Source organism: Gasterosteus aculeatus, chromosome 5 (genome assembly GCF_964276395.1).
Source record: "Gasterosteus aculeatus chromosome 5, fGasAcu3.hap1.1, whole genome shotgun sequence".
In the NCBI taxonomy this organism is placed as follows: Eukaryota; Metazoa; Chordata; class Actinopteri; order Perciformes; family Gasterosteidae; genus Gasterosteus; species Gasterosteus aculeatus.
In genome coordinates this window covers 2,901,105-2,922,209 of record NC_135692.1, presented here as the reverse complement: position 1 = coordinate 2,922,209, position 21,105 = coordinate 2,901,105, and the positions used below count along the sequence as shown (strand labels likewise).

General features: G+C 45.1%; 1 protein-coding gene across 1 annotated transcript in view; it reads left to right on the top strand.

Annotated features, from left to right (window-relative positions):
• myo15b (myosin XVB) overlaps positions 1 to 21,105 on the top strand; it is a 41,864-nt gene that overhangs the window by 5,598 nt on the left and 15,161 nt on the right. The window contains 23 exon segments of the mRNA XM_078103219.1: positions 3 to 66; positions 2,024 to 2,137; positions 2,256 to 2,417; positions 2,503 to 2,616; positions 2,711 to 2,769; positions 3,867 to 3,990; positions 4,091 to 4,186; positions 5,485 to 5,616; positions 5,706 to 5,831; positions 5,944 to 6,021; positions 6,782 to 6,930; positions 8,131 to 8,176; positions 8,265 to 8,389; positions 12,985 to 13,099; positions 13,183 to 13,358; positions 14,092 to 14,185; positions 18,045 to 18,107; positions 18,208 to 18,265; positions 18,354 to 18,478; positions 19,904 to 19,999; positions 20,085 to 20,320; positions 20,480 to 20,649; positions 20,756 to 20,828. Coding sequence (XP_077959345.1) covers positions 3 to 66; positions 2,024 to 2,137; positions 2,256 to 2,417; positions 2,503 to 2,616; positions 2,711 to 2,769; positions 3,867 to 3,990; positions 4,091 to 4,186; positions 5,485 to 5,616; positions 5,706 to 5,831; positions 5,944 to 6,021; positions 6,782 to 6,930; positions 8,131 to 8,176; positions 8,265 to 8,389; positions 12,985 to 13,099; positions 13,183 to 13,358; positions 14,092 to 14,185; positions 18,045 to 18,107; positions 18,208 to 18,265; positions 18,354 to 18,478; positions 19,904 to 19,999; positions 20,085 to 20,320; positions 20,480 to 20,649; positions 20,756 to 20,828 — 2,595 coding nt within the window.

The following is a 21,105-nucleotide window of genomic DNA, read 5'->3' as shown; positions in this document are numbered from 1 at the left end:
AGCGGGGTTGTTGTAGGGACCTCGTTGTCCAAATATCTCCTTGAGAAGTCCAGGGTCGTCTTTCAGGTGAGGACGTTGGATGAGTGTGCTGTGTGCTGATGTTACATTTTACTAGAGAAACACATTGCCATACATTACGTCGCAGCGGTTCTGGGGCCCGAGGACGAGGTGGTTGTCGTGGTCTTTTACTCAGCGCGAGGCGGATCTGAACAGATCTGAACACGGTCACAAACCACAGAAACAAATGCGAGCGATGAATGGGGAGACGCGAGAAACACACAGGTGTACACCGAAGACAACCGGCCACTGGAACAGGGAAAGCAGGGTGTATAAAACCTGTACAGTCGAAACCAGAGGTTTACATACACTGTGCAAACAGACGCAGATTTAGTAATGAAAAATTCTCTAAAATATTCTCTTTCTCATTATTGTGACATTTAGCAAAAGTTAAATAATTTTGGTATTCCTAACGGACCTGAAACAGCAGAGGTTTAGTCTGATTTAACTTCAGACAGTGAGAAAAAAAAAGTGTGTCTTTTTGCACAGTGTATGTAAACTTCTGGTTTCGACTGTATGTGTGTGCTGGGCAGGGTGACGAACCAGGGGCAGGAAGCATGTGTAGTGAATGAAACATCAGGAGGAACACAAGGACAGGAGTGACAAAATAAAACAGAAGACACGCAGAATGTTAAAGTCAATGTGTGAATAACTGCGTAACCTTGTCGGATGTTTCACATTTGGCTTGCTTGTGTTGGCTGGTCGGAAAGAGTCTCAGGTTCCTTCTTCTGGTTGAGTGCGTTTGCTTCTTTAGGAAATGAACAATCAGGAGCCTCAGCTTTCGCACCTTGATAGAAGCTACCTTCCTCTTCAGAATACAAAATATCTAATATTAGGGGTTTCGTCTTGCTAGACACATGCATCCATAAGGATTACCTAAAATGTCTGCATCCATATACTGTATATGTTTGCTGGATTAGTGACTGAAGCCGCAAAACACAACAACCCAACATGCCTTAAACGTTTGCAATGGGACTGTTGCTGCCTCAAACCTCTAATAACCTCAGTCACAACATCTGGACAGACAGATGATAATAAAGTGATGCAGAGCAACATTGGAAAGGTTTTAGTAGGCATGTTCAAGCAAAATCTTCCGATTGGCCATTTAAGTACATTTGAGTATCTTCAGGGCCATTTCAAATAAGTTATTTCATCAACTGTTTATTCCATCTAAACTAACTGTTTTGATAACGTGTGGTTGGCTTGTCAGATACAAATGAATAAAGCTGGAATCTCTCTAGTCTGGAGATATTCAGCAGCCATTAGCAGTGTTGATATTGCTGGCACCACTATGCACACATACATACTGTGCATGCATGCACACAAACAGCGCTAGCAAGGTTTTCCTGTGTGCTCTTTATGTTGCTCAAACATTGTTATGATGAGCTAAACTTCTTTTTTGGGTATACAGGGTGAATATGTTGCCAATTGTTAAACCCTCAAGGCGGTCGGGGTGAAAAGGCTGCAATTTGCCATTTACAATACATCAAATATATGGACATGAATTGAATACGTATCATATAATGCAAATGAGGCATTGTCTATCTTAGATATAAACCAATCCACATTTCCAGAACTGGAATGTGATGAATGAAGGAATTGGATTTGGACCCTGTGTTGAAAATGTATTCTTGTTTTATTTAGTTGACATGAGGTGTTTTTCACTCAGCAGCCACTATAATATCATTTTTACGACTGAAATAAATGTTTAAACGATGCATTTTCTAATGGGAAATGTTAGGGGAGTTTACGGACACGAGTAAACTAAACTTGAATATGTTTTTTATGTTATATTTCACTTGTCTGAAAGGATGAAAATGGAAGAAGAATCGCCAATCTGATCAGTGTAGCATTCATTCCCACTGTGGGATCGACACTGATTTACACGCCGTCGCTGTTGCACCTGCTGGGAGTGGCGATCGTCCGTTGAAGTAACTTGCTGGCTCTTGTCTCTTTTCCCGCGTAGGCCAACGAGGAGAGGAATTATCACGTGTTTTACGAGATGCTGGCAGGTATGAACGAGTGGGACAAAGAGGAGCTCTATCTGCAGGGAGCCGAGACCTATTACTACCTAAACCAGGTACATCGCACCAATGAAATCACAACTATTCCCCAACTCAGTTATGTAGGCTGTAATGTTATTCTTTCCTCTTCCCTTGCTATACCTTATACATTGGATTGTCTCTTTCCGCCTCCAGGGGGGTGCGTGTGAACTAAAGTTGAAGCAGGACAAGCAGGACTTCCAGCTGCTAGTTCAGTGCTTTGAGACCATCGGTCTGCATGCTGACCAGATATCCACCGTCTGGGCCATACTCTCCTCCATCCTGCAGCTAGGCAACATCTGCTTCAGCTCATACGAGGTGTGTGTGTGCGCGTGCAGGAAAGTGAGTGAGAGGTACACAGATCCGACAACGATATCATACACGTTGGTGCTTTTTTCTTCAGAGCGAGTCGTTCGAGGTGGCGCGGATCTTCAGCGAGGCCGAGGCCAGGAGGGTCGGCTCCTTGCTGCAGATTTCCTCTGAGGCCCTGCAGACCGTCATCACTCACAGGGTCACGGTTAGTGGCCTCACGCACCGGCCATCGGGCCTATGGCTGAATTAGCACACGTAAGCCTGCAGGTGTGCACACTGATTAGGGATCTCGTCCACAGGAGACGACCTACGACAGGATCTACTGCCCTCTGTCTGTGGAAAGTGCCATAGAATACAGGTAGGAACATGTTGATGCCAGGTTAGGCTTTCTCCGGTTCTGCGGAGTGAGGCCTATTCAGAACACTCGTATTGTCTACTGACCAGCAGGTTGAAAAGAAGTCTGATTGTATAAAAGTATTCCAGGGACGCTACTTCCCCCTGCATGTATTACCTCAGTAAACATGGGTTAGGGTTTCATAACCCTTCTTATGTAAATGATGGTTGCATTTAGACTAAAATAGAACATACAGTGGGTACAGAGAGTATTCATACCCCTTTAAATGTTTCACTTTGTTTCATTGCAGCCATTTGCTAAAATCCAAAAAGTTAATTTTATTTCTCATTAATGTTCACGCAGCACCCCATCTTGACAGAAAAAAACAGAAATGTAGAAATTTTTGCAAATTTATTAAAAAAGAAAAACTGAAATATCACATGGTCATAAGTATTCAGACCCTTTGCTGTGACAATTTTCTATTTAACACACACGCTGTCCATTTCTTCTGATCCTCCATGAGATGGTTCTACTCCTTCATTGGAGTCCTGCTGTGTTTAATTAAACGGATTGGACTTGATAAGGAATGTTACAAAAGCATTTCTGCAGGCAGCACTCAAGGTTCCTGAGTGTTCTCTGTCAATGAGAAATAAAAATTAACTTTTCATTTCAGCAAATGGCTGCAATGAAACAAAGAGTGAAACATTTAAAGGGGTCAGAATACTTTCTGTATCCACTGTATGGTGGCAGTAAGTCACTCCTCCATATTCCAAGTAGGTTTTTTTCCGTTTGTTGTGAATAAACAACATGGTGACGGCCTCAATCCCAAGATGGATTTAAAATGAAAGTCCACAAAACGATGTGGTGCAACATGATGACAACATTGGCGTCTTATATACCGTCTAGGCTCGGGTACCGAGTACCGACCGACAGACCAGCAGCACAATGAGAGGTTTTCCAAAGGGACTCGGGTGCTTGTGTTTGTACACAGGGGCTCCAATTATCAACACCAAATGAGCCTTTCTCATTGTGCCTTTAATTATTTCAGGGGAAAAAAAGATCATGAATGTGAATGTTAACACCATTATGAATGCATAGCCCCCTCATGTCCTCTCTTGCAGAGATGCCATTGCCAAAGCCTTGTATTCAGTGCTGTTTGACTGGTTGTTGGAGCAGACCAATGACTGGCTGAGCCCCACAGAGATGGACAGCACCGTGGGCATAGTTGACATCTACGGCTTTGAGGTTTGTCATCTGCTTGGACTCAGATCTGGAAATTCAAAAGAAACTGAGCGTCTTCTCGTGGTGGTCTATGTGACCTCGGTGCTGCGGTCTTCCTCTGCAGGACCTGGGAGTGAACAGCTTTGAGCAGCTGTGTATCAACTTTGCCAATGAGCAGCTGCAGAACTTTGTCAACAAGGCAGTAATCTCCCAGGAGCAGGTCAGTGGACCAACTGACCCCTTAAGTCCCCCTTCAAAAAGGGTCTATGAGCTGTGAGCGGGTCTCCATCAGTATTTGAAGAGTCGTTTAATGCCCTATAGATCAGTTATTAGCCTTTAAAATGAATGTTTGTGCTGTCTGGCCAGCACTCAGCTGTTTATCTCGTTGTTGGCTCCAAAGACTTCACCAACGCATTGTTGACTTTTTCGGAAGAGTTTTGTTTATTTGCATTCTTTTTTCTCACAGCAGAGTTGAAAAGTCATCCCGTCCTCCATATTTCAAAGTATACATCAACAACTCTTAAAGCTGTTAATTAACAAGTTCAAGTCAGAAGAAAAAACATTGCTAATTTAAGTTTTTAAACTGCGGTGAATCTTTCTGCACCTACAAAAGAAACATGTCAGCCTCCAATCACGCCCGCGAACCCGAATATGTTACGTGGAGAACAGAGGACCCAGATGCAGAGGTGCGGAAAAATGTCTTTTATTCTTCCCAAACTCGAACTAAGGGGGCTGCCGTCAGCAGACGCAGTCCGGAACAAGACTTACAGTAGATCTCAAAAAAGACAACGCTGGATTGGTAAGGACAAGGACACAAGGACAAGGCAACAGCTCAGCGTTCAACAACAGTCTGACAGGGGAGTAGAGAAACAGTGGTTAGAAAGAGTCAAACAAATTAAGCAGTGAGCAGAAACAGGTGAGTTGAGAATCAGTGTGAGAGTTGATTGCTATGGAAAGCGGCTGTGGGCGTTTAGGGCGAGTGAAAGCATGAATGGGAATGAGGAGGTGTGTTAATGAGTATCAGCTGGGTGTGCGTGTGTGTGTGTGTGTGTAGAAAAACAAAACAAGGAGGAATCCGGATCATGACAGAATATTGTAACGTCGATCGAACACCTCGTCCCTGAGCAGGACAAATAGATGGACTACTTGTATTGTCTAAATTAGGAAAGTTAAAACTACTAGTCTTGTTTTAAAGGTACGTAATTCTATGAGTTTTAGATCCATAAATCACCGAGGTCGCACTGGGGTCATTGCATGAGTCACCTGGCCCAGATTATGCAGTGATGTCTGTTCCAAACTGCTTCTGTACGGCTTCTTCCTCCCATTTCCTCTTGTGATGGGCTTATTGCTTAAAGGTTTATTGTCAGCCTGTAAGGCCAGTTATAGTATATGCTAATATGATACCAAAGCCAACAACCGTGCTGGTCTTTGTTTTTATCACCCAAGTAGAACCTGAAACCGTTTCCACATGCTTAAACTTAGTGCAGCGTGCAATGTTTGCATATGAGCTGCCTGCAGGAGGAGTACAGTGCAGAACAGATCCAGTGGTATCCGATGCAACTCAAGAACTTCCACTCCTGCCTGGAGCTGCTCTCCTCCAGACCACACGGCATCCTGCGCATACTGGACGATCAGACTTGCCTCCCCCAGGTACACTCCCACACAAGGGTTTGACAGATTTGAGTATGAAATACTAAAGTAAGCATATACCTGTATGTTTTATTGGTATTGCTCATCAGGCCACTGACCACACCTTCCTCCAGAAGTGCCACTACCACCACTGTAACAGCCCCTACTACGCCAAGCCCAAGAACCCACTGCCAGTCTTCACCATCTACCACTATGCAGGAGCTGTCACTTACCAGGTATTATGCTCTACTTACAGCGATATACTATACAGTATACAGCAGATATTTTCCAAGCAGCAGCCGGTGCTGCCAAAATAGTATTAAAAAAATGAAAGAACTCTTTTTACAGGTTCATAATTTCCTGAATAAGAACCACGACCAGTTCCGGACAGAAGTGGTGGAGCTTTTTGCCAGGAGTCGCTTAAAGGTGAACCGACTGACACGCCACACGTACTGCTGAGGCTATGGCTCTTTTTTTCATAGCGTAGCAAAATTAGCTCGGCAACCACAGAAGAAGCCCTTTGCAACAAAAGATGAAATCGGATTACACTGGTTTGTGGGTTATCAAGAAGCCACATCCAGGTTTGAAAAGCGAGACCTATTGATGAATTTAACTATTGAATTATTAAACCAATGCTGAAGTGCCTTCAACTTCCATCATTTCTGATGGCCAGCAGGGGGCGACTCTTCTGAATAGAAATCTGGTTGTAAACGTTTATGAGAAAATGACACTTGATATATTTTAACATTGTAAACGTTTGTTTCTGGTGTCAATCTCTCATTTTCAAGTAAAATAGATGATGAAGCAGGAAATTCTTATGGGAGTGGCTACTTTCTGATTGACAGGCCGCTACCACTGCCCTCTAGGGCTGTCGTCTCATGCCCCCCCTGTTCCAACATGGACAAGTCATGCCCTGCCCTACTACGCTTACCCTGGTGTTCCTAACCTTACTGTGACCAGAGCCTCAATCCTCTCTAGCAAAGGTCATAATGAACACGTATGTAGTTCATTTTTCCTCTTGAACCCCGGGAGTCATAATCACACGTGCAACTTGGGGGTAGCACTGAACATAAATCCGTTTACAGTTCTATTGCGTAGCAACATAAACATAAAAACACACCTGTGGCCTTTTAATTTAACAAACTTCATTTTGACAGTTGACCCGGGATTTTGCACGTCTTGTCAGATGGTGTCGGAGCTCTTCCGGAAGGTTCAGGACGCTTACATTCAGCAGAGAGAGCTGGGCTGGAGAGGAAAGGGCCTCCGCCAACAGCCCTCCACCGCCGCCTCCCACTTCCTTCAGTCCCTGACTGAACTCACCACCCGCCTGGAGAGGTACCAACACATTGACTCACTGCTGGGCCAACTGGGTGATGGGTACGGTTGCACCTCATGTGTTTGAAATGAGACAGTTGTGGTTTGCATAGAACCTGGGGATTCTCCTTCTGCTGCTCCATAAATCTATAAACCAGCCATGAGAGGCTGCTCAGTCCTTCTTTGTGTTACCAAATGGACACTTCAAATACTTATATGGAATAATATCCAGACGTGACAACGGCACTCTCTTTGAGGGGAGAGACTCTGAATCTGAATTCAATTACAAGGTAGATCGTAGACGGACAGAGGCTTCTGCGTGTACAATGCAATATCACTTTCATTTAAACAATAACTTTATAAAAACACATCCAAATAATTTAGACCAGTAGTGGTTGACCGGGGGCCACAATGACACTTCCAACAATAAAAACACTGCACACGGTTAAGAAAAATAACCAACACTGCAAACCAATAGCACTGCAAATTATGTTGGGAACACACAAATACGATTAATGATCCTGTTTAAAAGACACAACACAATAGAAGTGTGGAAGGGGGAAGCAACGGTCATCAAAAAGGCACAATATCAGTTTGTTTTTTCTACAAAAAGAGGACAAGATGGAGGCACTAGAGCATAACACTAAACTAAAGCTCTAGTCAGAGAAAAAAAGCAGTGGCTGTCCTGCTGACCACTCAGTGTCACCAGTTCAGCCTGCAATGTACAAAACAGCCATTGATCACAGAGTACCTATCATCCTCATTACAAAATGCATAATGTGCTTGCAAGCCCAACTTCCTACCTCCTTGGCCCAATGCACCTGTGCACCGGCAGGTAGGACCCTGGGCTCACCAGGTCTGGTTCAGGTCTGACCTTCTACCATAGAAAAGAACATTATATTAATTTCCCCATGGCCTACAGGATGTAGATTAAAATTGCACAACCTACCTCCTTAGTATAGTTTGCTCACCCGCACGGTACTGGCGAGCGACAAACAGAGCAACCCAGACTTCAGCACACGCCGGACCACGAGAACAAACGTGAGTTGCTCAACTCTCACGGGATCTCCTTTATATGGAGAGGTTCTCCTTGAGTTTAAGCCTCCCGCTCTGTGCTGAGGCTCCCAGGTCCTACGCTCCCACCCCTCACATTTGTGTGCACTTCGCAGGGTCTCAGGGTGACGGATAACCTGTGTCCATGTTTTCTTCTTCAACTCTTAGATGCAAAACCACTTTCATTCACTGTCTGAAGCCAAACTACGTCAAGGTAACACCGGATACTACGTCCTAATGCCAGCGTCATCCGACAACGTGTGACCGCGTTGTGTTTCTCTATCGTGCATATCCTCCGCCAGCATCCGGGCATCTTTGACGTGGACTACGTGTCTGCCCAGCTGAGGCATGCTGGGATGCTGGAGACCATTCACATCAGGAAAGAGGGTTTCCCCATACGGATGCAGTACTCCTGCTTCATTGAGAGGTGCTGACAAACACAACTAGCATCCATTTCCACAACCGTCATCACACCTTATCCAAAAAAATGAATTTACGACTTATTATTTTCGTTTTTTTTTATTTATGGCACACTCTTACATTGGAAACTGTGGACTAGAGAAAACCAGAGAAAAGTTCGGTCGCTGATAGCAAATTCTCTGGCATAACGGATGGAAACTGGCAGCAGCAACGCACAGCACTCTCCAGCGGTTATCGTTACCATGACGATGAAATTGATGGGTAAAGAAGCCACATTAAAACCACATTCATCTGGTAACGGGATCGCTGTGAATGCGTCTATGTATTTTCCAGTGTCACACAGTGGACTGCATGTTGAAGTTTTCAGTTTTATACAACATTGTGTCTCCAGTTTGGACCTTATGCTGAAACAAAGCCAGTGGGCCACATTATACCTTATGGTTTAAATATTACTTATAACATATTTCATTCTGGTTTCTTCACAAAACTGACGCAAAACGTTGAGATGCTCTCACGTTACTGGAACACAATGGACCAACTTTGCGTAACGCTTCGGGTTGACAGTTTGATTCCTTTGAAGGGAAATAGCTCAGTGGCTCTGGATACTGTACAGACCAACCATGGGTCACAGGAGGGGCGGATGTTGATGAGTATTTCTTTGGAATCAAGTTAATAAACACTACTGTCGTGTTTCTAAATACACACAAGACGGGAGAACAAACTGCTCTTAATTGAAAGTCTTTGTACAGGGAACCCTGCCGAGGTTACTATAGACATCCTTAAGCATTGTGGACATCCATGTACCAGAATAAAACAGATTTAGAAATAATTCAGTTAATGGTCTGGAAGAGGCCAAATTTGTTTTCATAAATGAAAGTGTGCAATACACTATTGTATAAAAATTGTAATCTTTCCCACCACTAGTTTCATATACAGCGGGTGAAATAAGTATTTAACATGTCACCATTTTTCTCAGTAAATATATTTCTAAAGGAGCTATTGACATGAATCTTTCACCAGATGTTGGTAACAACCCAAGTAATACATAATACATGAGACCAAAACAAAGAAGTTCACAAATGAAGTTATGTGTAATAATGGGAAATGACAGGGAAAAAGTACTAAACTGTTAGGAGTGATGAGGACTGGATCCAAAAGCAAAACCGGAGACAGACAGTTTTGAGGTCCAAAAGAAAGGATTTATTTCTGGTGAGGAGAGGCTCGGGGGTGGGCTGCTGGCAGGGTTGGTGGAAGGCCGGGCAGGGTACGCTGGCATGCGTGTCGCGTCAACGGGAGACAATAATCCCACACGGGAGCCCAGGAGACAGCAGGCTTTAACTGGTGCTAAATTGTTGCTTAGCCACAGGTGAGTGGTGAGAGAGCGCTCTTCTCAGCCGTCCTGCACAGCCTGAAAACACAGGAGCACCAGCCAGCACCCAGGATAAAATATATATAAATTAGTGAGGCCACGAAATCATAATCACCACATGAACATGCTTACTGATATTTATTCAATACTTTGTACAAAAGCCTTTGTTGGTAATGACAGCTTCAAGACGCCTCCTGTATGGAGGAACTAGTCGCATGCATTGCTCTGGTGTGATTTTGGCCCATTCTTCCACACAAACGGTCTTCAAATCTTGAAGGTTCCGTGGGCCTCTTCCATGAATCTTGATCTTCAGATCTTTCGATAGATTTTCAATGGGATCTAAGTCAGGTGATTGGCTGGGCCATTCTAGCAGCTTTATTTTCTTTCTTTGAAACCAGAGTGAGTTTCCTTGGCTGTGTGTTTGGGATCATTGTCTTGCTGAAATGTCCACCCTCGTTTCATCTTCATCATCCTTGTAGATGGCAGCGGATTTCTGTCAAGATGTAAATTTGCCCATTCATCCTTCCTTCAATTATGTGAAGTGTTCCCACCTCCAAACTTCACTGTTGGTATGTTGTTTTTAGGGTGATGTGCAGTGCCATTTCTCCTCCAAAGATGGTGTGTAATATGGCATCCAAAAGTTAAATTTTGCTCTCATTGTAAGGAATGGACTCTGGAGACAGACTCAGACCAAAGAGCAGAGCTCTCAATGTTTATTTAGGACAGTAGGAAACTGTAGGCAGTGGTTCGGAGACACGGGATGGCAAAAGACAGATCTGATCCAGGGAATAGGCAGGTTTGTAGTCGAGAGAAGGCGGAAGGTCGATACACGGAAGCTCACTGGTTCTACAGGAATTCAGGGGCAGAGAAACAAAGGGTTCAACAGAGAAGCATACTTGCAATACCTCACAACTCGCTCGCTGCGTCGGCCTGCTCTTATAGGTCTCCTCCCTCGCAGGTGTTCGGAATTCTGGTGATCAGGAATCAGGAATCAGGACACATTTATTACCAAAATATGCCAAACATACAAGGAATTTGTCTTGGCGGTTGGTGCGCGACAGTGGACAGTGTGACAATAGACAAGACAGCAGTGCACAAGAAATAAAATAAAGTAAAATGAAATGCTAATGTAATGAGTTAGTAGAATAAGGCTATGGGTTGGTATAAAACAAGGAAATAAAGTTACAAATTTTAAATATTAAAAAAGTTAAGAAAATATTAAGCATAAAGTGCACTAACGAACAAGTAACAAAGTGACAACAAAGTGATAAATTACAGTTAAAGTGACATGTGCAGTGTGAAGGGGAGTGACCGGTGGAATGTTATAGTCAGTCAGTGGGGGACCGGCTCTGTTGATGAGCCCGACTTCCGACGGGAAGAAACTGTTCGTGTGGCAGGAGGTCTTAGTCCTGATGGACCTCAGCCTCCTGCCAGATGGAAGGGGCACAAACAGTTTTTGTCCGGGGTGAGAGGGGTCGGCCACGATCTTTTAAGCTTGCTTCAGAGACCTGGAAGCGAACAAGTCTTGCAGAGACGGCAGATTGCAGCCGATCACCCTCTCTGCAGAGCGTATGACACGCTGCAGCCTGCCCTTGTCCTTGGCTGTGGCTGCAGCGTACCAGACGGTGATGGAGGAGCAGAGGATGGACTCCATGATGGCCGTGTAGAAGTGGACCATCATCGTCTTTGGCAGGTTGAATTTCTTCAGCTGCCTCAGGAAGAACAACCTCTGCTGAGCCTTCTTGGTGATGGAGCTGATGTTCAGCTCCCACTTGAGGTCCTGGGTGATGATGGAGCCCAGGAAACAGAAGGAATCCACAATAGTGACGGGGGAGTCACACAGGGTGATGGGGGAGGGTGGGGCTCTGTTCCGCCGGAAATCCACAACCATCTCCACTGTCTTTAGAGCGTTGAGCTCCAGGTTGTTCTGACTGCACCACGACACCAGATGGTCAGACTCCCATCTGTAGGCGGACTCATCCCCACCAGAGATCAGTCCAATGAGGGTGGTGTCATCCGCAAACTTCAGGAGCTTGACGGACTGGTTACTGGAGGTGCAGCTGTTTGTGTACAGGGAGAAGAGCAGAGGGGAAAGAACGTAGCCTTGGGGGGAACCGGTGCTGATGGTCCGAGAGGCTGAGACATGTTTCCCCAGCTTCACGCGCTGCTTCCTGTCAGACAGGAAGTCTGTGATCCACTTGCAGGTGGAGTCGGGCGGTGCAGCTGGGAGAGTTTGTCCTGCAGCAGAGACGGGATGATGGTGTTGAAGGCAGAGCTGAAGTCCACAAACAGGATCCTGGCATAGGTCGGTGAAGGACTTCAGGTGGGTCAGGACTAGTGGCGACCAGGTGGCGCCGATTCTGTGCGCAGCGCCTCCTGGATGACGGACTCGAGCTCCCAGTGAATAGGTCCGACGAATTATGAAGCTGGAAGGATGGGGTCGGTCGTGGATGCTGGGGACCGTACGCGCGTGAGAGCGTGTCCACCTTAGCATTCTTCCCCCCTGGCTGGAAAGACACGGTAAACCAGAAGTGGGTAAAAAACAAAGCTCATCGGGCCTGACGCGGATTTTGCCATTTAGCCCCTTTCACGTACTCCAGGTTACGGTGATCCGTCAGTACCACAAAGGGGTGTCGAGCTCCCTCTAGCCAATGCCTCCACTCTTCAAGGGCGAGTTTGATGGCAAGCAGTTCCCGGTTGCCCACGTCGTAGTTCCTTTCTGCCGGGGACATTTTCTTAGAAAAGAATCCCCATGGGTGCATCTTGGGAGGGGTCCCCATGCTTTGGGATAGAACACCACCAACCCCTTCTTCGGAGGCGTCCACCTCGACAATGAACTGGCGGTCGGGGTCCGGTTGGGTCAGCATGGGGGCCGAGGTGAACAGCGGTTTAAGGGTGTCGAAAGCACTCCGGGCCGCGTCGGACCATGGAAGATTGCCTTTCTTCTGGCTCGTATTTACTGGGTTGTTACCAACATCTGGTGAAAATTCCATGTCAATAGCTCCTTTGGAAATATATTTACTGAGAAAAATGGTGACGTGTTCAATACTTATTTCACCCGCTGTATATGCCTGCAACAGATTTAGGCGAGTTCACCGTGAGTTCAAACTGATGCTCCTGGTGGAGGTAACAAGACGTTTGCAGCACTCTTTCAGTATCCATGGATGTTCACTGCAGGTGCAGTGTGTGTTTGATGTGCATTCAGGAGCTCCTCACCTCGTTGTGTTTCACAGATACGGGGTGCTCCTCAGCCAGAAACTGAGCCAGGAGTCCGACAGAGAGCAGTCAGTGGCTTTGCTGGCCATGGTGGACGCAGAGGAGGGACAGTATCAGATGGGTCTGACCAAGGTGCCGAAATGCCCCCTGGTGACACAGATTGACCTTTTATTACCGTACATATCGACATCTTTGTATGTGTATGTCTGCGTTAGCTGTTCCTCAAGGAGCTTCTCTACCAGCTGCTGGAGGAGAGGTGGAGCAGCACCCAGACCTGGGCTGCCATCACCATCCAGAGGAACATCAGAGGCTTCATCTGCAGGAGGAACTTCAGGTTCTTCAAAGAGAAAGCCATCGTCATCCAGAGCCACATACGAGGACACCAGGCCAGGTAGAGAAAGGAGGAGGAGCGGAGAGGGGTTCAAATGAAAGGGTTTTTAAATCGTTAATCTTTAAACACAGAAATAGAAAAAGGAAATTGCTGTTAAGATGCAACCTTTTCAATTTAAGGTCCAATTCGGCTGAGTGAAAACTGATCAGCAAGGGCTGACTGCACTGGCTGCAAAAACCATAAACCTGGTTACGCCTTGGGGCGGGCTTTCTGTGATTGACAGGTTGCTGACGCTCCCCGTATACAAAGTCTCTACGTCGCTCCTTTGCATTCCAAATATAGTAACTTCCATTTGATGGTTGATGCCAAAATAGCTGAGCTGGTTCAAAACGGCAACCAACCAGCCAATGGGTGATGTCACCACCAGGAGTGGCCACTCCTTATAGACAGTCTATGGGAAAACACATCAAAATAAACTTCACTCAATTGATAAAAAGCATTTTTTTTAAGTGTAAAAAGATATTTTCCCTCTCAAAACAAAGAAGTGGCTCTTGGTCACGTGGGGCCTCCATCAGTTAGTCAGTTCATGTTGTGTGGTGAACGGGGGGGTCTCCTGTCTGCTTCTACAGGCCGGCAGCAGGCCCACTGTAGCTTACCCACAGCTTACCCCATACGCTGAAACAAAAGTGCTCCCACCATCCGTTTAATGTTTGTATTTGAATAGATAAGGAACACCACTAGTTATGGAAGCGCTCCCTGTCGTTGTGTTTTGCTGCACTCTCTCTGTTTCCAGGAAGCACTACAAGCGTCTGAGGCAGTCCTTCAACCAGTTCTGGGCGGTGATGATGATCACCAGGGACACCGTCAAGAGGCGCCATTGGAGGAAGGTAGGTGAATGAGAGAGAGAGAGAGAGAGAGAGCGCGAGAGAGAGAGCTAGGTTGTCTTGACAACCTCATATTTTATTGTGCTATAAATCTTCTTCTTGCACAATACCAGCATGAGCTGCAATAAGAACCTCCCCGCGATAACGACCATGTCTGTGGTCAAAGTGTACTTTCTTTTTCCATTTCCTCACAAATGCCCCGTTTGCCTGTAGTGCTGCCTGTATTGTTGCGTCAGTGTTCTGCAAAGTCCAATTATCGCCAATCTTTACCTTTTATTTCCTCACCCGAATCATGTTTTAAAAATCAATGTTTGATTTGATATTCAACTCAATACAATGGATGATCCAATGGCTGGCTCACAAACTTTCTCCTTTTACATCTGCACATTTCTCTCAAAGATGTTTCTGAATGTATGCAGCAACATGATACTGATCCACTTTCAGCACTAGATGGACTTTTAATCTAAGTTTCATGAGACTGCTGCTTTGTGATGGATTATGAAAATGTAGATACACAGAATGGTCAGTCCACTGACTCTCTTGCTGTCCATCTGTCAGCGTCCCACACGTCAACACAGTGCGCGTATCTCGGCCATCAGGGTGCGTTCACACCTATCGCAGGGAGAACCGTAGACGGGTCACTCCCTGAGCCGTTAACACTAAGCGTCGGCCCAACGAGTCCCCTCTGACCGGGCCGTCGCAGCGTGACTTTGGGATGCACTGCTCCAAAAGTGGATTTCAGTATTCACTTTTTGATTCAGCTCAAATGGGGGCAAAACATTGGAATAATGAGCCATATTCCTCTTCTTATTTGTTCTCCTCTCCTTAAAATATGAGCATCGCGTCATAAAACGTATGCTACCTGATCACAATAACGCGTGTATAACAAGGGAAAAGGTTGTTTGATGCAGAAAAGTGTCCTGATATAAGGTGATGTCGTGAACATGGAACCACCTCGTCGTAACAATGATCTTTGTAATGTGTAGAGCTGAGTGTATGACTGAGGATTGCAGCGCAGGTAGCGAGCTTCTTTATATGATCTCATCCACGTCCTTTAACCACCTCTGTTATCGTGCATTAATCATGTCACTTGAGCGCACACACACACACACACACACACACACACACACACACACACACACACACACTCTATCTCTGCGGCGCTCCGGTCTTGGACTTCAACCTCTCTTGGTGAAACTTGAAGCAGCACAGTAACTCTCCTTCCGCCTCCTGAAACCTGAAGCCTGACTTCCAGCTGGAGGCTCTGACAGGTAGGCTGCTTCTATTTTCACCCATTTGTCACATGACAAAAGCCCCGTAGTTCACTCACGTGAGAAACCGCTCACGGCACATGGACCCTCTCTTCATCTCTCCTTCTCCTCTTGCCACAGTTTTCTCCTTTGTGTTGGTGCTTTTGCTGGAGTTGCTCGACGCTGGATTAGATTGTTTTATGAGGTTTGGACTCTGAACAGCAGAGCTGTCCGGCTCTGTCAGCTGAGCTCATCTTAGAATAGTAAGCGCGAGTAACTGAAAAATGAGATTCGGTTTGATTTTAGGACTGAGGGGGACATCAGCGTCCATTAACTCTGACACAGTCAAAATGATTCATTACGTATTTCCAGCAGAACTATTACACGCTCAGAAGTGGGTTCACACCCAATCGTCACACGGTGACACTTTATATCCCCAATACTTCCCCCATCAACTAATGTGTAGCTTTACTTATTAAGAAAGCATCTTACATTTATCTTGATTATCAAGTCAATCAATCCAAAAAAAAAAAGTAAACTATCATAGATTCATACATCAATATAATTTGCATTAAGTAGATTTAAGAAACAACTTGTTTTGCTAAAAGAGAAGCAACAAGGATTGTAATCAGAGCTGATTTTAGGAACCACCAAACAAGTTAATTCTATGACAATATACCATATTCTTTTTTACAAAAGTTAACATTAAGTCTGTCTTTGTTAGTAAAAAAAAAATACAAAAACCACTAGGTCAATAGGGTGTGTAAGTAGAGGAGTATAAAGTACATTTATCTCTCTGGAATGTAGTGAAGTGGAATACGAAATACGAAATATGTATAATGTTATAACCAAAGGACCAAGTTTCAATCTCAATAGCTTCATTATTTACGCTATTTGAGAAACAATAGTTACAATCCACCATCGCCTGGTTCCCCCTGAACCAAAGATTTGAATCTGCTTTTGGCTGAGATAAAATGTCAAGATGAATACCAACATCTGTCCACATATTCCACTAGACAAGTGGTTGTTTTATGCGGCTGCTAGTCAGGAGATTGTTAATAGATAGATAGATACTTTATTGATCCCTCAAGAGGGAAATTTTGGTATCACAGCAGCATGTACAGGGAAGAAAATAGAATAAAAAGATACTCATTATATACTATATAATAAGATAGAAACATTAAATTATTAAGTTAAGTTAAATTAAAGAAACTATAACTGAAACAAAAGAATAACCTTCCAAAAGAGACAACAATAATAATTTGTAAAAGGAGAAGAGGAAGAGGAAGAGCAGCAACATAACAGCAGTACAGGGTTATTATTGTCATTATTTAGCCTGGGATGATTGTATTGTAGAGTGTTATTGCACTGGGCAGGAATGATCTCCTGTATCGGTCCTTGTGACAGCGGAGCTGAAGGAGTCTGTTGGAGAACGTGCTCCCCTGTCCCTGTAGCAGGTGGTGGAGGGGGTGGTCAGGATTATCCAATATGACAGTTTCTTCAGTGATGTCATTAGCATTCATCCTCTGGGGAACATGAATGACCGTATACATATAATACATATCATTTAATGGAGGCCTATCCGTTGGGATGTCGTGTGGTGGGGAGTCAAACGCTGTCAAACACCCCCCCTCCAGAGCGGTGGCTGGCACCCCCCCACACACACACCCACACACACACACCCTCCCACACACATACTTAGAAACCTCACAAATGTGGATGTGTTCTTTTCATAGTTTGAATAAAAACTATTAATTGCTCCAATAGGTTTAACCATGCATGGACCACATATCCTTATCATCTCTAGGGGAGGAGTTCAGTAATGAATAAATATTTGGCCGTGTGAGCAGTCTGCCTTAGAGGTACTCTGTACGGTGAGTACGGCATGTTGCCTTTCATGAGGAAACAATTAGACTTATAAACTGGGGAAGAATCCCCCCCTTTGAGGGGAAATAGTAAACTCTAGGTTGTAGGGGTGTTGGGCTCAGTTATGATTTGTGACACACCTGTTTGGTTTGGGAAGGTCAGCCATTGTAAATCCTCCCATGTGGAGGTGGAGCAGGGTTGGGCCGACTCCTTCATGGACACCCATTCTCTTCATTCTGTGTTATTTGAGCTGATTATTGAAGCGAGGCCTTAAATAAAAAAGGAGAATTTGCCGTATGAAAACGTGTGCACGCCGCCCACGTTTGGTCTGAACTACAGTTCTCACAACGTCAGAATAATCTGCTGACCAAAAGCAGGAATGCGCAAACGGACGTTCATCGCTGCATGGGATGGTTCAGTTCATAGTCACGACTGAGTGATGGCGGCTCCCATCTGCTGGCTGTAAACCTCCTGATAAAAAACAAACCTTCTGGACTTTTGGAACCGGGCGTCACGTTGTATGAGGCGGGGCGACCGGACTCTGGGCGTTCCAGAAGAATAGCTCTGATGGAACGCGCTCCTCGAGCAGAGGTTAGGGAGTGTTGAGTGTGCCTGAACAAGAGGATTTCTCAGTGATTCAAAAACAAGCTTCGGGTGAATGACGCTAAATCTATGGATATGATTATGATTATGAAACAACAATCATCATGATTGACTAACTGGCCGTGCTGGTGTGTGTCATTCAGGAACTTCATGAGACAAACCAAGTGGAGACAGTGAAGAAGACTAAGTGTGCCTCTCCAGGAATGGTAAGGGAATAAAGTCATGGCGCACCTGCTGTCATATTTCACAGGAGAATACGGACTGTCACGTTGTCTCCACGTTTGTTTGTCGGTTTCTTGCCGTTAGGATGTGGGGAGGTTGGAGATCCCCGCTGAGCTGTCAGCCCGACTTCGCAGCGGAGCGGGTAAAGCCTCACACAACCCTGCAACCCCCCCCCCCCCCTCCTGCCACTGTGCCAATGACTGTGATTTCTCTTCGTCTCCATCCACTAGGGCATCAGCAGGCTTCAGGGGTCACCGAGGTCGCACCTCCGCAGGTGAAGGCTGGGCACAAGCTTACCCTGCCTCTGGATGTGGACAGATACCCGTTCTCTCGCTATGCCAAGTCCATATTAAAGGTGAGCAAGGCTGAGGCGCACACATGCCCCTAGTCACAACCCAGGCTAGGATTGTTCATTACGCCGTAAAACACACCCCGCCTCACACTTCAGATGGTTGGCGTCACACTACAAAAACATGTCGGTCAATTAAAGACGGTTGTATTGCTCAACGGCACGTCGGCACGCATCGTCAGGCTGAGAGGAAACACTCCGAAGCAATATCGAGATGTGATGAACCACTCTCCTACATTGTTACCCTTTCTCAAAGATGTTTCAAGTATTTGAATCCACTTCCGGTCCAGACAGCTACATGGAAAGTAGTACAGGGCTGTTTCCAATTCAAACCACTCATGATTAAGTTATCTATTTTTTATCTTATCCTGAAATAAGATTAGGTCAGTCGATGTAAACAAAACAACCAATTTGTTCTTTTTGCTCAATTGTGCTTTGGTAGATAATCCCCACTGGTATAGAATCAGTTCCTCTTCAGGTCTTCAGGTAGCTGATGGGGCGTGAACTTCCTCGGCACCAGGAAGCACCAGGCACCAACCGTGACCAATCCCGTTTGCATTTCACATGCCAGTTCAAGCAGCATCAGGCAGGAAAAGAAGAGGATGTACACACAATGTTTTTTTAGAAGGGCTTTCATGCAGATTGGGATGAAAAATGATGAAGTGGACAACTTGACTTTGCCATTATTGTGTCTGAAGTTCTTGAGTACAGCAGCGGCCTCTGGTGGGGCGCCACTGTAAAGAGGCAGATGGTTGTTTTGGTCGGTGTAAGAAGGCAGGTAGCATTTCATTGAAATAATTGTAAACGTAGGAGGTAAAAGTTTTTTTTCTCCAAATGACTATGTAGCTGCTTTTTAATGCGGCCTCGTTGAAGTATGAAAACATGTAGAACAATCTGTATATAATTATGAACCTTAAATATGTACACATACAGAAGATGGGGCATTCCTATTTATATTCAGTATTTGGAGTGCTGACAAATTCAGTAATATTTACTCTCCTTTTAACTGTGGTTTGATCTTCACCAACTCCTGAACTCTTCAGCAGCTTAAGCCTCTATTTATGGCTTGTTGATTTGTTATTGTTGTTAATATTGGAAATCCATTACAACATTCTATTCAGAAGAATTACTTCCATTTTCTAAACAGGTTTCATATAGAGATTCATTTAATAAAAAGGAGAAAATCCTTACAAAAGGATGTGATGTTTGCATAATCCAAAAATACTTAAACCACAGCAGGAAAACAGCAATAACCCCACGGACATAAGGAAAGCCTGTTTCCGGAAATGGATTATTTGTTTTGAAAAAAACATATCATCACTGGATCATACTCATACGTGACAAGACATCTAACACACCCGCTCATGGGTGGATGGAAACGGATGTCTTGCTTTTCCTGCCTGAGGTCCCACATGTTGTATCCTCCTACAGGATACATGGAGCCAGCCTCAGGGATACCCCCTCCAGAGATCCCTCACCCCTCTGGAGCCTGAAGATGCCAGAACTGCACTGGATATTTACAAACTGGTATATGGGAGTGATTCAACTAGTTGCCATCAGACTAATTTTATTTTCATTTGTTTGATTTATTTGACTCCTTTGTTTTCCACAGATCTTGCGGTTCACGGGTGAGTCAGAACTTAGTGGCTGGCAGCAGCAGATGCTGGGTAACTACATAGTGGAGAAGAGTCAGAGCCAGCCAGCCTTGAGAGATGAGATCCTCGCCCAGCTGGCTTACCACACGTGGGGCCGGCCCGAGGAGCAGGACAGTCTGAGGGGCTGGCTGTTGCTGGCCTGCTGCCTCGGGGCCTTCACACCCTCACCAACCCTGGACAAACCCCTTCTCAAGTAGGTGTTACACTTTGGTTAGCCTTTTTGTTGGCCTACCGGGCTAACTTCATCTGAATGGTGCAAAGTCATACCCTATTGACTGTAAGGTGATTGATGCAACATTTTCTCTGAACTGAGCTCATTTATTTTTATATTTGGAATTATTACCCTGTGCAGGTATGTGTCCGACAACGGTCCACGGGAGTACCGCTCGCTTTGCCAACACAAACTGCTGACATCGCTGCAGCTCCCGGCTCCCGCTGCCCGCGTCTACCCCCCCACCCAGCTGGAGTGGACCAGCAACCAGAGAAGAGGCACCATGGTACTGGACGTACACACCTTCAACGGTGAGACTGCCTGACTCTTTACAAACTGGAGACTCTTTGTTGTTGGCAGCGCCACTCGTGTGTCACGATTTTACAAACAAAAACCAGCCTTTTTTTAAAATCTCAGACGAGAAGCTGACAACCGAGGTGGAGTCGTGGACCACAGGAGAGCAGCTGGCCTCATGGCTCCTTCATTTCAGGTACTTCCAAATCAGCAGTTTATCAACCTTCAGTATGTTGGGCGGACACGGCAGGCAAAACATTATACAAACAAATATTTATGGACATATCAATTTGTAGATGTATTTTGCATCCATAACTTGTCTTGTCGCAGATTAATAGAAAGAGAAACCTCCTATTATTAAACCCTTAAAGGTTTTACTTTGTGTATTTTCTAGATTGCTAGATTTCTCCTAAATTCACCCAAAATTACCAATAGATAAGTCCTGTCTTGTCTTGATGTTAGTGATTACCTGG